The 15,075-nt window shown below is 50.7% G+C and overlaps 1 protein-coding gene and 1 non-coding gene across 4 annotated transcripts in view; one reads left to right on the forward strand and one right to left on the reverse strand.

Moving 5' to 3' along the window:
* Positions 1–5,992: 5,992 nt before the first annotated feature.
* TRNAG-UCC lies at positions 5,993–6,064 on the reverse strand. The gene has a single exon. It is a non-coding gene; the product is annotated as a tRNA-Gly (tRNA).
* A 401-nt stretch (positions 6,065–6,465) lies between these two features.
* The window catches only part of DPP9 (dipeptidyl peptidase 9), a 38,022-nt gene continuing 29,412 nt past the window's right edge, over positions 6,466–15,075 (forward strand). For all 3 annotated transcript variants that reach the window (XM_036240307.1, XM_036240308.1, XM_036240309.1), the window contains exons 1-3: positions 6,466–6,483; positions 9,943–10,031; positions 14,241–14,494. In XM_036240307.1, the coding sequence (XP_036096200.1) occupies positions 9,976–10,031; positions 14,241–14,494 (310 nt within the window). In that variant the 5' untranslated portion in view covers positions 6,466–6,483; positions 9,943–9,975. The remainder of the gene's footprint in view (positions 6,484–9,942; positions 10,032–14,240; positions 14,495–15,075) is intronic.

Genomic DNA, 15,075 nt, shown 5'->3' on the forward strand with positions numbered 1-15,075 from the left:
CTTCCTCAAAGGAAAAAGATTTCTAGACGGGAGTCGAGAAATTTTCATTCATTCATTCATTCATTCATTCATTCATTCATTCATGCCATTAATGTCTTTCTTGAATAACATTGTCTGTGTACTGTGGACAGACCAATGACTAAGACTCATGGACCCGGCTCAGGGGAAAGCAGACACATCAAGAAAATTTCTAAAGGGAGGGTGTGGCCCTGGCTTGTGTGGCTCATCAGTTAGAGCGTTAGACATGGACCCAAAGGTTTCAGGTTCGATTCCCAGCCCTGGTCCGGGTCACTGGGAGACAACCAATTGATCTATCTCTCTCTCTCTCTCTCTCTCTCTCTCTCTCTCTCCCCCCCCCTCCCTGTAGCTTCTGCCAACTGTCTCCCTCCCTTTCACTCTAGCTAAAAATCAATGAAAAAATATAAAGACGGTCTGTGGACCTTAGTGTTTCTTTGCCTGAGTGGGAACAGGTCAAGGGGCAGTTGGGGAGAGGGCCAGGCTGAAAGGGCAAGTGTTCAGCACCACTGACCTGCTGGGTGACAGGTGCCTGCCCTGGGAAACCCTTCCTGTGCACCATTACCCATTTAGTGCTCACAACAACCCCTGGAGGCAGGTGCTGTCATAACCCCACTTTGTAAATGAGAAAACTGAAGCCAGCACTAGACACTGTGATTTTGTGGCCCAGTACCACAGGTGGCACCCCCAAGCACCAGCTGTGACTGTTGGAGTGTCTGTCCTCTTTATTTGCTAATAACCCTCCAGTAGCGTGGCGAGTGGAAGGGGGCGAGGAACAGGCTGTGCACAGGTACCTGTGCAGCAGAGGAACTGGACATTTTGGCTGGCGATTTATAACGTGAGTTGTTACATGATAGCTCAGCCTGCTCAGCAGTTGGGGGTCAGAGTCTTTTTCCTGGTGGACTCTAGAAAGCCATCAAAGGTGAGAATCCCCATGTTGGATCTGAAACACTGAGAAGTGTCTGTGGGACAACACAGTAAATGGCATAACCCACACTAGTGTCCTCACCCAGAGGGGCCCTGGGCCAAATGAAACTCACCATGAATGCTCTGTATTGGGCCAAGCCCCATGGGTAGCCCTTATTTTGTATAATTCTTCCATGAGTTAGCACTGTTACCCCCATTTTAGAGATAAGGAAGTTAAGGCGCAGAGAGGAAAGTTACCTGCCCAGTGTCACACAGTGATGTTGAGTTTACCAGGACAACCAAGAGAGAATGAGAGAGAGTCCTGGGGAAATTACAGTAGGTTTTGTGTGTGTGTGTGTGTGTGTGTGTGTGTGTGTGTGTGTGTGAGAGAGAGAGAGAGAGAGAGAGAGAGAGAGACAGAAGTGAGGGATAAGAAGAGTTTTCTCATGTCACCCCCATCACACCCCTTCTGATGTCCCATCTCTCCCATCTCATCACACTTAGCCTTCAGATGGGTGATGGGTTAATTGTGCAGAGCTAAGGATACAATGCAAAGTGGCCTGGACATGTGGAGAGGTGAACAGCTGAGAGAGAAGAAAGGATGCGGGTGGGAGGGAGAAAAGTCTCACCCTTCATGCCTGCCCCCCAAGACTCCCCCTTCTGTAGCTTCCACCAACTGCTTCCTTTACCACTCCCGCATCCCCATAGCAAAAATAACAATACTATTTTTTTTTTTTTACCATATTTTGTTGTTGTTGTTGATACTTTTTCATTGATTTTCAGATACAGTGGAAGGGAGGGAGGGAGAGAGAAAAACATCATTGTGAGAAAGACCCATTAATTGGTTGCCTCCCACACGACCCTGACTGGGGATCAAACTTGCAACCCAAGTACGTGCCCTTGCTGGAAATCAAACCCTCGACCCTTTGGTCTGAGGCTCTAACTGCTGAGCCAAACCTGCCAGGGCTTCGTTGCCATCTCTTGATTGAGAAAACCATTTCTGTAACTATAAGCACTGGGCTAACTGTGGTAAGGTTTAGAAACATGTGTTCTGCAGTCAGAATGCTAAGGTTAAAATCCCCACTCACCTGCCCTGGCTGGGTAGCTCAGTTGGTTAGAGCATCCTCCCCATACACCAAAGTCGTGGGCTCAATCGCAGGTCAGGGTACATACAAGAATCACCTCTGGCCGGATTGGAGTGTCGGCCTGCGGTCCGGAGAGACCGGGGTTCGGTTCCCGCTAAGGGCACGTACTAGACCGGGGTTCGGTTCCCGCTAAGGGCACGTACTTCGGTTGCAGTTTGTCCCCGGCCCTGGTTGGTCGTGCGGGTGGCAGCCACTCGATGTGTCCCTTCACGTCGATGTTTCTCTCTCTCCCTTCCTCTCTCTCATCCCACTCTATCTGTACAAAAAATGGAAAAATATCCTCGGGTGAGGATAAAAAAAAAAAAGAAGTGATTGAAACACCTAGTAGGGACCTGGCACCTTAATCACTATCTAACTACTAGTTAAATAACTAACTTATTAACCATCATTATTTCCTTAACTAATTTTTCATTGAAAAAGTGATACCAGCCCTGGCCAGTTTGGCTCAGCTGTTAGAGCGTCGGCCTGAGGTCCAGAGAGACCCGGGTTCGGTTCCCGCTAAGGGCACGTACCTCGGTTGCAGTTTGTCCCCGGCCCTGGTTGGATCTTGCGGGTGGCAGCCACTCAATGTGTTCCTTTCACGTCGATGTTTCTCTCTCTCTCTTTCTCCCTCCCACTCTATTGGAACAAAATATTGAAAAAAATGTCCTCAGGTGAGGATAGGAAAAAAAAAAAAAAGTGATACCAGCTCACAGAAGACATCCACTATATCAGAAATACCTTATTTGTTGTTTTTAAAAAGACCAAAAGCGAATATTCTATATTCTATATTCTTACCATTTTAATGTGTTTTAATTATGAAACTAATGCTCCATTCATCCAATGTGACATTTTTTAGAACAGTTCCCACTATGCATTCTCATTTCTGTATTATTCTCAGACACACACAGGGATCTGATGCAGCTAGCCTCTGTGAGAAAAGCTCCCCAGACTGGAGTCACTGAAAGTCTATGCATTGCTCTTCTTTCCCCTTCCTCCCTCCAACATTTGCTGGAGACTCCTAGATTGGCTTGACACCTGTTAGGACAGGCCAGCACCCCTGCCTGCAGAGGCAGCCTGCTTGGGGACAGAGATGCTTCTGCAAATACTAGGCTGTGTGTAGAGGGAGGGAAGGGTCTGACTTTGAGATGCTGAAGTCTGGGGCTCAGAGTGGAGCTGAAAGGGAGGATGGGGTAAGCAGCAGGGAGGGGGGTCATGTTGGGAGTTGGGGGCATTGTGCCATGCTCTGCTGGCCGTGCTCCTGCTGACACCTAGTGGAAAGGCAGAATTATCCTTTTCATCAAAGATACCTTTCTGGATGTGTAACCTCCACCAGAATATCTAACTGACCTCATGAGCCCCCAGACTGTGTCCATCTTTGGGCTATCCTGAATATACTGCTGTGAGTGTTTATGGAGAAATTTTGTGTAGATGTATGTCTTCTATTTTGTTGGGTAGATACCTAGGAGTGGACTTGCTGGGTCAGATGGTCATTCTATATTTAACCTTTCCAGGAACTGTCAGACTGTTTTCTACAGCAGCTCCACCATCTTACATTCCTCAGCGGGCATGAAGCTTCCAGTTTCTCCACATCCTCACCAAAACTTGTTATTGTGTGTCTTCTTGATTACAGTCGTCCTGGTGTGCGTGAAGTGGTAAGTCCAGTCAATATTAGGTTCTACATATCTCTCAGAACAGCCCCTTCATCGCCAATCCCAGCTTGAACTCCTGCCCTTGTCTCCCCCGCCCCACCCCTCCCAAGTTCACAAAGTAGATAGTAAATATTTGTTCAATGAACAAATGGATGGACGGGTGGATGGACAAATGAAATGTTATGTAGGTGTCAAAAATAATGTTACAGCCCTGGCTAAGGTGGCTCAGAGGTTGGAGCCTTGGCCTGAGCACTGAAGGATCACAGGTTTGATTCCTGATCAAGGGCAAATACCTGAGCTGCAGGTTCAATCCTGCCTTGGTTGAGGCGTATTCCGGAGGCAACCAATTGATGTGTCTCTCTCACATCAGTTTCTTTCTCTCTCCCCACCCCCACTATCCCTCCCTTTCTTCTAATCTCTCTAAAAAAAATCAGTGGAAAAAATATCCTTGGGTGACGATTAACAAAAAAATAAAATAGCCACCCTGGCTGGTTTGGCTCAGCAGTTAGAGGGTCGGCCTGCGGACCCGAGAGTCCTGGGTTCAGTTCCTGCTAAGGACACTTATCTTGGTGGCAGTTTGTCCCTGCCCTGGTTGGGGTCATGTGGGTGGCAACCAGTCAATGTGTCTCTTTTGCACCAATGTTGCTCTCTCTCTCTCTTTCTCTCTCTCTCTCTCTCTTCTCCCCTCTCTCCCTCCTGCTTTATCTGAAGATAAATGCAGAAATGTCCTCGGTTGAGGATAAAAAATAAAAATAAAAAATAGCCCTGGCTGATTTGACTCTGGTTAGAGCGTTGGCCCGTGGACCAATGAGTCATGTATTCGATTCCGGTCAAGGGCATGTACCTCAGTTGACGTTTGTCCCCACGGTTGCCGTTTGTCCCCAGCCCTGGTCAGGTCATGCGGGAGGCAGCCAGTCAGTGTGGTTCTATCACATCGCTGTTTCTGTTTCTCACTCTCTCCCTTCCACTCTATCTGGTGATAAATAGAAAAGTATCCTCGGGTGAGGAATAAAAAAATAAATAAAAAATAAAATAAAACAAAAATACTTTGCAGAAGTATGTTTAATGAGGAGGGAAGTTGTGGATTGGCAGAATAATGCCACTTCCCCACCTCCACATCCTATTCTCCCGAATCTTTGACTATGCTCCCTTATACAGAAAAAGGAACTTTGCTGATGGGATTAAGTTGAGATGGGGAAAATTATTTTGCATTATCTGGGTGGCCCCGAAAGAGAGTCAAAATCAAAGATGTAACAATGGAACCAGAAGTTGGAGTGATGCAGGGCACGAGGCAAGGAATGCGATGGCCTCCAGAAGCTGGAAAAGGCCGAGGACCAGCCTCTCCTGAGGCAGTGCCTTACTTTCCTCACTCTAATTCTGGCCCTGCAAGAGGGGCCGCGGGCAGATAGATTTTTTACAACAGTCTGACCCTAAATTCTTGCCATAACCTCCCTCCCTTCTACTATCTTAAAAAAGAAAATGAAAACTAATCTAAAATGCAAACAAGTTAGCTCTGGGTTATGAGATGAAATGTCACCTTAATGATCTTCTTTCTATGTCTCACTTGTTTTTTCCTTCAAAATTTCCTGAACGCAGTGTGTAGACAATAAAAGTACTTTATAGACAGTTCTTGTAGAAAATAGTTTGGGCCGAAGCAACATTGTAGACACCTTGCAAATATCTGTAGACACTCAGGTGATACTTTCAATAAAGATTGTATGAAACGAACTAATGAAACTTTGGTTTCAGTATGGATTTGTGAGCAATTTTTGTCTTTGATTGTTTTAATAGGACGCGTGTTGATGATGAAGTAATAAAGATGTGTTTATTGGATGTTTTCCTCCTCCCAGCTTCCACTGCATCAAGCCATGATGAATATTTAGGAAAAGTGGAAATCACCTCTAACGACGCCACGAAATGATACAATATTCATTTCAGGAACTATAATGTAACAATTTTTGTAACATCGTCTATGCCTAGTAATCACAAAAGGTCTCGTCTCTGATGGTTTCCGTAGTAGTGTAGCTGCTACCACGTTCGCCTTACACGCGAAAGGTCTCGTTTCGGGCGGAAACACACGCCAGATTTTTTTCTTTATAACAGAATTTTAAAATTTACTTCAAAGTAAAACTAATCAAAATTCTGGTTCAGTGACATTTTTCTTCTGTCTCCTGTCTTTTTAAGACTTATTATCGAATTCTAAAAATTACTTCGAAGTCAAACTAATTGGAATTCCAATTCGACTATTTCGCCAGAAACTTTCGATGGAGAGTAAGAAAAGAGTGCTAACTCGCCTGCGTTGGCCGGGAATCGAACCCGGGTCAACTGCTTGGAAGGCAGCTATGCTAACCACTATACCACCAACGCCACGGCAAGCCGGGTTCTCTCCAAGTGCCCTTAGAAGACAGTTCATTGGATTGGCTGGGCGATACCAAATTCTATGGGACTGTTTCTCCTGGGCGTCCGTGTGCACACTGGAAGACTCCGCCCATGGGCTGTTCCACGCCTCTGTCAGCCAGGGCCGAGCCGGCACGTCCCCCCAGCGCCGCGAAGCCTTAGTGCGGGCCCGCGCGGTGGCCAATCCCAGGCCGCCTCCTGGGCCGCTCGACTTCCGGGTCAAAGGGTCCTGAGCCTCGGAGTCCCCCGTGTCCGCCTCCTCCGCTGTCCCCCGCGCCCGCCGCTTCCGGGGCCGCAGTCCCGGGCATGGAGCCGCGAGTCTGAGGCGCCTCCGGCCCCGGGACGTCCTGGCCAGCCCGGCCGCCGCCCCGCGCCAGCCCCGAGCCCTGGTGAGCAGCGCCCGCGCGCCCCGTCCCGCCTCGGCCGCGACCCTGAGTCCGCCAGTGACCCGCCCTGGTACCCTCCGCCCCCGGCCCGCCAGCCACCGCACTCTCGGCCCCTCCAGTCCCCGTGTCGGTTTCCTCCCGGCCCGGCACCCCCCTAATCCTTCCTGCCCGCCCGCCCCCTTCTCTGCCCGGGCCACCGCTCAGCCTCTCCCCGGCCCGGCCTCCCCTCCCCACCCATCCCGTCGCTGCCCAAGCCACCTGGCTCTGGCCCCTTCCGGGGGTGGCCACACCCAAGAACACCCTCCTTTCCTTGCACGCTCTGGAGGTCCCCATCTTCTCCATCTCCCCGTGCAAATACACGCTCCCAGGTGAGAGCAGAGGCCATCTCTCTGGCCCGCGTGCTCCTCCTCCCCAGCGCGTGGCCTCTCTGCTTCTGCATCCTCGCAGGGTCCTGCTCCTTCTCTCAGCTGCCCCTCCACCCCCAGGCCTGCCCAGCCGCCCACCTCCTTCCCACACAGCCGCAGACCAGCACTGACACTTCCCGACATCCATGCTGCCGCTGAGCCATCGGAAGCAGCCCCTTCCCTTTGCCACTACCTGTCAACCCTCCCATCTCCCACCGTGAGGAAGTCCCTTGCCTCCACGGAAAGAACCAACCTGCTTTCGAGGAGCTGGGGCTAAAGCCTAGATATGGACTGTGGTCCCCAATCCCTGTTGACCCTGGGGGAACTGGGCCCTGGGAGGACTTTTCTCCTAGGTGTGATTCGGGACGTACAGACTGCACCACAGGGCTATGAGGTGTGGCTAGAAAGAGCCCAGGTAGCGAGAATCAGGCAGGACAGTAGGGACTCCTCAGTGGAAGGAGAGCGAGTGGTTAGCCAGTCCCTCCATTAACCCACCGCATTCATGACCCATTCACTCTGTCAAGGTCTTGTGTCCCAGACCTACAGTTGGAATGAGGCTTTCTGGACTGTTTAGAAGGTCAGTTGTGTTGAGGTGGGGTGGCCAGGAAGGCTGAGTGTGGGACTAGTGGGATTTATTTGCCTGCTCCAGGATATAGAATTTGGCAGGAAGTGGTTTTCTACAACCCTGGGGTCATTGCCCACAGGGACAGTTGGCTGGGACTTGGGCCAGTAGCTGTAGCTTTGTGTGCTCTTGCTGGAGATGTTTCTTTCCATCCAGCATTCCCCTCCAGCTGTCCCCGTATGTATCCCCTGCAATTGGGGGTGAAAAGGGGAGAGTGCTGATTCCAGCTGGATTTGGAAGAGGTGTGGCTGCACCCTCCCACACCTAACACAGTGCCTGGCATTTGGTCCCGAATGGTGTGGATTCTGGCTCTGAAAGGGACTTTAGTTCAGTTCTCTCCTTGGTGTGATTTTATTTTGTTTTTTGTTAATGCTCACTCTAGGATATTTTTCCCATTGATATTTTTAGAGAGGGTAGGGGGTGGGAAGAGAGAAACGTTGTGAGAGAGACACATTGACCGATTGCCTCCTGTATGACTCCAACTGGGGCCGGGGATCACACCTGCAGCCCAGGTACATGCCCTTGCCCAGGAATCGAACCCGAAACCCTTTGGTCCTCAAGCTGAGGCTTCAAGTGGCCAGGGCTCCCCCTTGGTGTGATATTAAATAACTTGCTTAGACAACAGTATTAGTCAATAGTATTAGCTGTTGTGTAGTTTCTGCTATGTCAGGCACTTTATGCAATTTAGCTGTGCAATCTCATTTAATCCTCACAGTAGCCCTATTGCAGTCCCATTTTATAGCTGGGGACATAGAGAAGTTTAGTGACTTTTTGTCAATCCTTACCCGAGGACATTTTTTTCCATTAATTTTTAATAGAGTGGAAGGGAGGAAGGGAAAGAGAGAGAAACATCGATGTGAGAGAGACATATCAGTTGGTTGACTCCCATACAACCCTGACCAGGGATCGAACCTGCAACCCTTCAGTCTATGGGCCGATGCTCTAACTGCTGAACTGAACTGTCCAGGATACCAGGTGGCATGTTGCTTCACTTCTCCTGTATGACATCTGTCCTACTTGCTTTTTCTCTAAGCATCTGGACATCTGCCTGTTGCCCTGGGACCTCACTTGTTGAAGTTGTTGGGTGCCGGCCGAACCAGAGGTCCCTTTGACTTTAGACAGTGTTCAAGTGAGGACAGTGACAAGTTCACTAAATCCAAAATGTTTGAGTGCTGCTTATGTGCTAGGCATGACTCTGGGCTCAGGATACAGCAGGAACAGAACAGATGTGGGCCTGCCCTTGTGGAGCTGGCATCCCAGAAAGGAGTGCTCACTCACCCAGAGCAGGGGTTCTCAGCCTTAGAACTAGTGATATTTGGGGCCAGGTCATTCTTTGTGGGGTGGGGGCATCCTGTGGATAGTGGGATTGTGTCTCCACCAACCAGATTGCCAACAGAGTGCTTTCCAGTTGTGACAACCAAAAATGTCCCCTGGGGGCAGATTGGCTCTGGTTGAGACATTCTGGGTTAGGGGATTCCATTTACCCCTCCTCCCAGGAGACACTGTGTTCTAAAATCATTTGACTTGCTGAGGTCCTAGGAAGCTGCACACATTTAAATATATGAACTGAGTGGGGAAGGAGAAAGTGATTCACAGACACTGGGGATTCTGGTTTATACCATCAGGGATTTATTCTGGTGTCTATTGTGAGCCTAAGGATCTAACTCAAATTTTCTCCTCAAATAATGAATGCAGTTTCCCCCTCAGCACTGCTGACATTGGGGCCATATCATTCCATTGTAGAGGACAGTCCTGGGCACTGTGGGGTGTTGAGCATCTTCCTTGACCTTCACCCACAACACCCCTGCCCACATCAGTGGTGACAACCAAAAATGTCTGCAGACATCTCCAAGGGTCCCCTCGGGAGGCAGAATTGTCCCCTTTGAGAACCGCTGTCCTAGAGTGAGTGCTATACAGAAAGACCAAGTGTTGTAATGGGGGTGACAAGGTAGCAACTTCAGATCGGATGCCAGGAAAGACCTCTGAAGAGGTGCTATTGGGACCCAAAGGATACAAGGGAGCAGGCTGTACAAAAAGCAGGGAAAGGATGTCCCGGGCAGAGTGGGAATGAATGGTGTGTTTAGGGGAGAGTAAGGCCAGTGTGCTGGAGATAATGGCCAAGAGCAGGCAAGAAGGTGAGGTCAGGAAGGCCATTGGGGAGCAGCCACAATGGGGAATTTGGTTTTATTCCATTTCTGGCAAATGTCTGTGGGTGGGATCCTTGGAGTCATTTGATATTCCCATCTTCTCACTGACTTCTCACCTTGGGAGAACTACTCTGGAAAAAAATGCTGGTTTCTGGCAAATGCCAGGTACCCTCTCGAATTTCAGGGCAGAGCCTGAACCATCTACCTCGTCAGAACGGCCTTGGCATTGGGAGTTGCAGCCCTGTGGTCTCTGCTGGGAGTTGCAGCCCTGTGGTCTCTCTCTTTGCAGGCTCCCCCACCCTCCTGATCAGCCAAGTGGTTAATGCGGACGGTTAAGAAGCTACGCCTGGACAACGTGAACACAGGAAGTTGGAGGAGGTAAGGGGCGCGGCCTTGGGAGCCCTGATTGCTGGGGATGTTGCAGAGTCTTTGGTCTGGGAAGATTCCTTTGTTCCCCCCACACCCCTACATTTCTGCATTTCCCTAAGGTGAAGTTCTGGCTATTTTGCATGAGGAGACTGTGTGGGCTAGTGCAGGGTTTCTCCGTCCTAGCACTGCTGACATTGAGGTCAGATCACTCTGTGGGGCCATCCTGGGCACTGTGGGGTGTTGAACAGCATCCCTGGCCCCTACCTACTTGATATCAGGAACACCCTCAGTCATGACAACCACACATGTCCCCAGAGATTGCCCGGTGCCCCCTGGGGGTGGGATCAGCCCTAGTTGAGCACTGCTGGCCTGGTGGTTAGGAAGTGAGTTTGAGTCCAGTAGACTTGGGTTCCTCTCCCACATGGAGTGACATTGGTCAGGCCATTTGACTTCTCTGAGCCTACTTTCCAGTCTCTCAGATGGAGCTGACCCTCGAACTTAACCTCCCAAGCTTACAGTGAGGATCAAAGGTAATTACACACACAGGATTTGTACATTTGGTAAATTCCACATCTGGGGCTTGGCGTGAATTGAGACACTATAGGAATTCCTCGACTCAGTTGACCTGTGTCAGTTTCAGTTTTCTAACAATCTCGGGCTCGTTTGTTTTTAGTGAGTGCAAGTGGTTGGGGAGGAGAAAGAGAATCAAAGATGATTTTGGAAGACAGAAATGATGCTAAACATGGTGATTGTTCCCAAGACACAGCCTTCGAGAACATCCAGTCTCCGTGTCTGATGGGTGGATGTGTCAGGGTCAGTTAGTGATGGGAACCCACATCTCTCTTCTCGTGTGCCTTAGGTCCCAGGTGGGCACAGGCTGGACTGCAAACTGACACTGTGTAAGGCTGGTCATAAAAGCTGGAGGTCCCAGTGGTGCTGGGAGCAGCATGCATAGGGCAGAGGGTGGCCTGGTGTTTCCCAGGAACCCCCAGCTTCAGGAACACAGTGAGTGTCCGGAAGGCCACTCCCTCGAGAGCATGGATGCCCTGGCTCCTTCCCTCCCTCTGCCCAGCACCTGCCCAGTGTCTGCCTTCTTGCCTTATCTGTGCTTGGCCTGAACTCTCCCAGACCTGCAGCCAGAGCTCAGAATCTGCAGTTTCTTCTTGCCTTCCACCTGCTTCCCTCATTACGGGTTCTGCTTGGGTCTCTGTTTGATGCCCCAGGGGATGGTGGCCCCAGCTCTTGGAGTACCAGCTCAGACAGAGATCATAGATCTCCCATCAGGCCTTGACACTGACTGAACCAGGAGATCCTGCCCTCTTTGCTGGTGGCGTCACAGGCTGTGAAGGCGCCCTACCGACTGGCAGATGGAAAGTGTAGGTGGACTAGGCCTAAGAGGCTTGCAGTCCACTTTTCATTTTCCAGCTGTGTAAACTCTTGACTCAAGAAGCCCAGCACAGGCTGGCACTGGATGAGAAAGGGCTGGCACAGACTTGCTTTACAAGGGCCCCATTTTGTCCACCTGTCCTTGTTTCTCCAGCCTCTTCCTGCAGTCAGGGCTTTAAAGGTCTCTGGGGAGAAGAGAAGCCCGTGGAGAGCCAGGCTATAGCACCAAGCTTAGCCTGTCTAGAACCTCACGCTGTCCCACTGTATCTAGAAGATTCTTAGAAGTTTCCGACGATGCTTCATTTCATTTCTCATCTCCTGGATTGCATTTTTGCTCCCTGGGCTCTCTGTAGTCATTCGAGGCAAGATCCTTTTTATCACTCTTTGCTGTGGAAATAAGCCATGTGATTTTGTGAGTGCTTTCCCCAGGCCTTTGCTTCTGGGATGTTCTTTGGGGACCCTGACAGTCACGATCTGTTTTTCTGTTATGAACAAGGCTTGAATTGTGGTGGCAGAGTTTGGGAGGTTCAGGTGGTGAGAGGAGTTCGCCAGCTTGGTTTTCTGGGCTTGTTTCTGGTAGTGCTTGGGGCTGTATGGGTTCTGCAGTGCTCAGCTGGCCCCTGCCTAACACCCCTCAGTGAGTCTCCCACCCTTTCTGGGTTTGGTTTATTAGACCTGAGGGCCCTGAAGGCTCTGCTGGCCTGTGGTCTGTCTTCAAAGCCAGTGTAGGAGGAGCTGAACTGACTGTGCTCCTGACTAAGGGGCAGGACACGCCAGCTCACTGCATACCGCCCCTTCTCCCTAGCTCCGGGGGTCATGTAGAACTGAGTAGGAGAGGCCTTTCTCCTCTCTGAGTTAGAAAGGGAACTTGGAAAATCAGCCCACAGTTGGATGCTGGAAAGCCATGGGTAGCCTTCTTGTGTCTCTTTTTCTTCTTCTCAAAGCTGGCAGGGGTCCTTTGTCCTCTAGTGGTCACTCTGTGGGGTCTGCTACTGGCAGAGGTCAAAGCTTTCTGGGAATCAGAAGGTACCTGAATCAGGGATGGGGGCAGAGATCTGCCTTGGGGGCAGAGATCTGCCTCTGTTACTTCTCTAAAGCCCTTGGCCCGGCTGTTCTGGCCGTGGATATAACAATAGCTTCAAGTCCCACTCTAACAAGTAAATGCAGACTTCAGCTCGCAAAGCTGCTAGTCCCGAGCACATGGTTCTGGCATTCAGCAAGGGCCTCGGCCATTTGGTGCCCATAGAGAAAAGCTGGGCTGCCCTGGCCGGTTTGGCTCAGTGGTTAGAGCGTTGGCCCGTGGTCCAGAGAGACCCGGGTTCAGTTCCTGCTAAGGGCACGTGCCTCAGTTGCAGTTTGTCCCCCGCCCTGGTTGGGTCGGGCGGGTGGCAGCCACTCGATGTTTCTCTCTCTCTCTCTCTCTCTCTCTCCTTCCTACTCTATCTGAACAAAAAGTGGAAGAATGTCCTCGGGTGAGGATAAAAAAAAAAGAGAGAGGGAAAAGCTGGGCTGCCCACTTACTTTTGCTGGCCTCACGAGAGGACCCTGGCAGTGCCACAACCAGGTCACCACGGCTATGTTTAGATTTCCCTAAAACAATATTTGCCTGGCCCGTCCAGTCTGGTCAGGATGTGTGCTCAGCAACGAGGGTGGGAGAGGGGAGGGAGGGAGCCTTTGCGTGGCTACAGCTGCTCCTGGAGGGGGATGGCCTCTGAGGGGAGTGCTCGGCACATCCATGCTCTCACCTAGTGTTCTCACCACCCCGGTGAACATATGTCTGCTTTACTGAGCACTTCCGGTGAGGCACAAGTTTCCCTGCAAGACAGCAAGCTGATGGTATGGTGATGAAGTCTGGCAATTAATTCTCTGTGCTCAGGCTTCTGTGCGTGGACGAATGGTCTTCCATGGCTTTCTGTGGAATGCCTACTGTGTCAGGGGCCACGTGAGGTTCCAGGTGCACAGCCATGAGCACGACAGACATGGGGGAGACAGGCGATTGACAGACAACCATTGTGACAAATTCTGTGAGGGTGGGGCAACCAGGTGGCATGTGGAAGATTAACAAAAAGACCAACTTTAATATGGGTGGTCGTAGAAAGTTTCTAAGGACCTGACAGATATTTAAGCTGAGATCTAATTAGGTGTTACTTGAGCAAAGAGAGGGGGAAAAATGTTCTAGGCAGAAAGGACAGTATGAGCAAAGGTTTTGGAGTGGGAAGCAGTCTGGCCTGGTTAAGCTCACCTGGGGCATAGTGATGACAGAGAATGAGGTTTGAGAGTCTGGCAGAGGCAGAGGACAGAGTGTTGAAGGCCAGTGTGAGGGCTGGTTTTCACCAAAGGGAAAACCAAGGGAGGGTTTTGAGTTGGTAGACAGTTGCCATCATTCAGCTGAGAAGCGACAGTGGCTTGGATCTTAGGAGACATGGTGTTGGTGAAAAGTGTAACAATTTAAGAAATATTTAGGGGGCAGGGCAGGATACACAGTGCAGGGCTTGGCAGGGGGAATTACAGTGTCTGATGAGGAAGCAGTGTGTATGTGGAACTTGAGTACCACTTCCCTTCTCATTTGAAAAACATTTTTTTATTTAATTCTCACCTGAGGATATTTTTCCATTGATTTTCAGATAGAGTGGGAGGGAGGGAGGGAAACATTAATGTGTGAGAGTCACATCGACTGGTTGCCTCCTGCAAGACACTGACCGGGGCGAGGGATCGAACCACAACCAAGGCATGTGCCCTTAACTGGAATCGATCCCGTGATTCTTTGGTTCTCAGGCCAAACCGGGCAGGGCCCTTCTGATTTTCTTCCTGCCTGTTACTTTCTTCTCGTAGCTTCTCGCTGAATTCTGAGGGGGCGGAGAGGATGACCACTGGGGCAGCGGTGTCCGACGCGAGCGATATGGTGGAGATGGAGGACACGGCATCCCGCTTTCAGGTACAGAAGCACTCGTGGGAAGGGCTGCGGAGCATCATCCACGGCAGCCGCAAGAACTCGGGCCTGATCGTCAACAAGGCTCCACACGACTTCCAGTTTGTGCAAAAGACGGACGAGTCAGGCCCCCACTCCCACCGCCTCTACTACCTAGGTAAGTCCTTCAGTGTCTCCTCAGGCCCTCCAGGCTCCCGAGATGCTCTAGGCTCCTGCAAACCCTTCAGGCTCCTTTGGGCCCAGCAGGCCACCCTTGACCAGGCAGTATTTTGGGGATAGCTATTAATAAATCCTCGCGTTTCCAGAGGTCAGCTGGTCCTCTTGGTTAGAAGGTCCAAATAGATGAGCCTGGCCCCGAGCAAACTGCCATGCCACCCACCGTAACTTCTGTTTACAATGAAAGTCTGGCCCGAGGGTCACATGGGTAGGTGAGGGGAGCAAAGGGCAGTACCACCCCATCTGTGTTGCACGGTGTTATGGTTTGGGCCTGGTACCTGGGCCTGTGCCACTGAGATTGTTTTCAGTAACAGTCAGTTGTATTGGCTTTGAGTCACTTCCCAGCCTCCTGGGCTGGGCTGGACTTATGAGCTGCCAAACTCCCTCAGCAGTGGGAGCCACAGGTAACTCCAGTAGGCTCTGGCTGTGGAGTGAAGTGTTAAGAAGGCTCATGGAAAGCCCCGGCCAGGTGGCTTGGTTGGTTGGAGTGTTGTCCTGTATACCAAAAAGGTTGCGGGTTCA

This window comes from Molossus molossus, unplaced genomic scaffold (assembly GCF_014108415.1).
Source record: "Molossus molossus isolate mMolMol1 unplaced genomic scaffold, mMolMol1.p scaffold_m16_p_4, whole genome shotgun sequence".
Classification (NCBI taxonomy): Eukaryota; Metazoa; Chordata; class Mammalia; order Chiroptera; family Molossidae; genus Molossus; species Molossus molossus.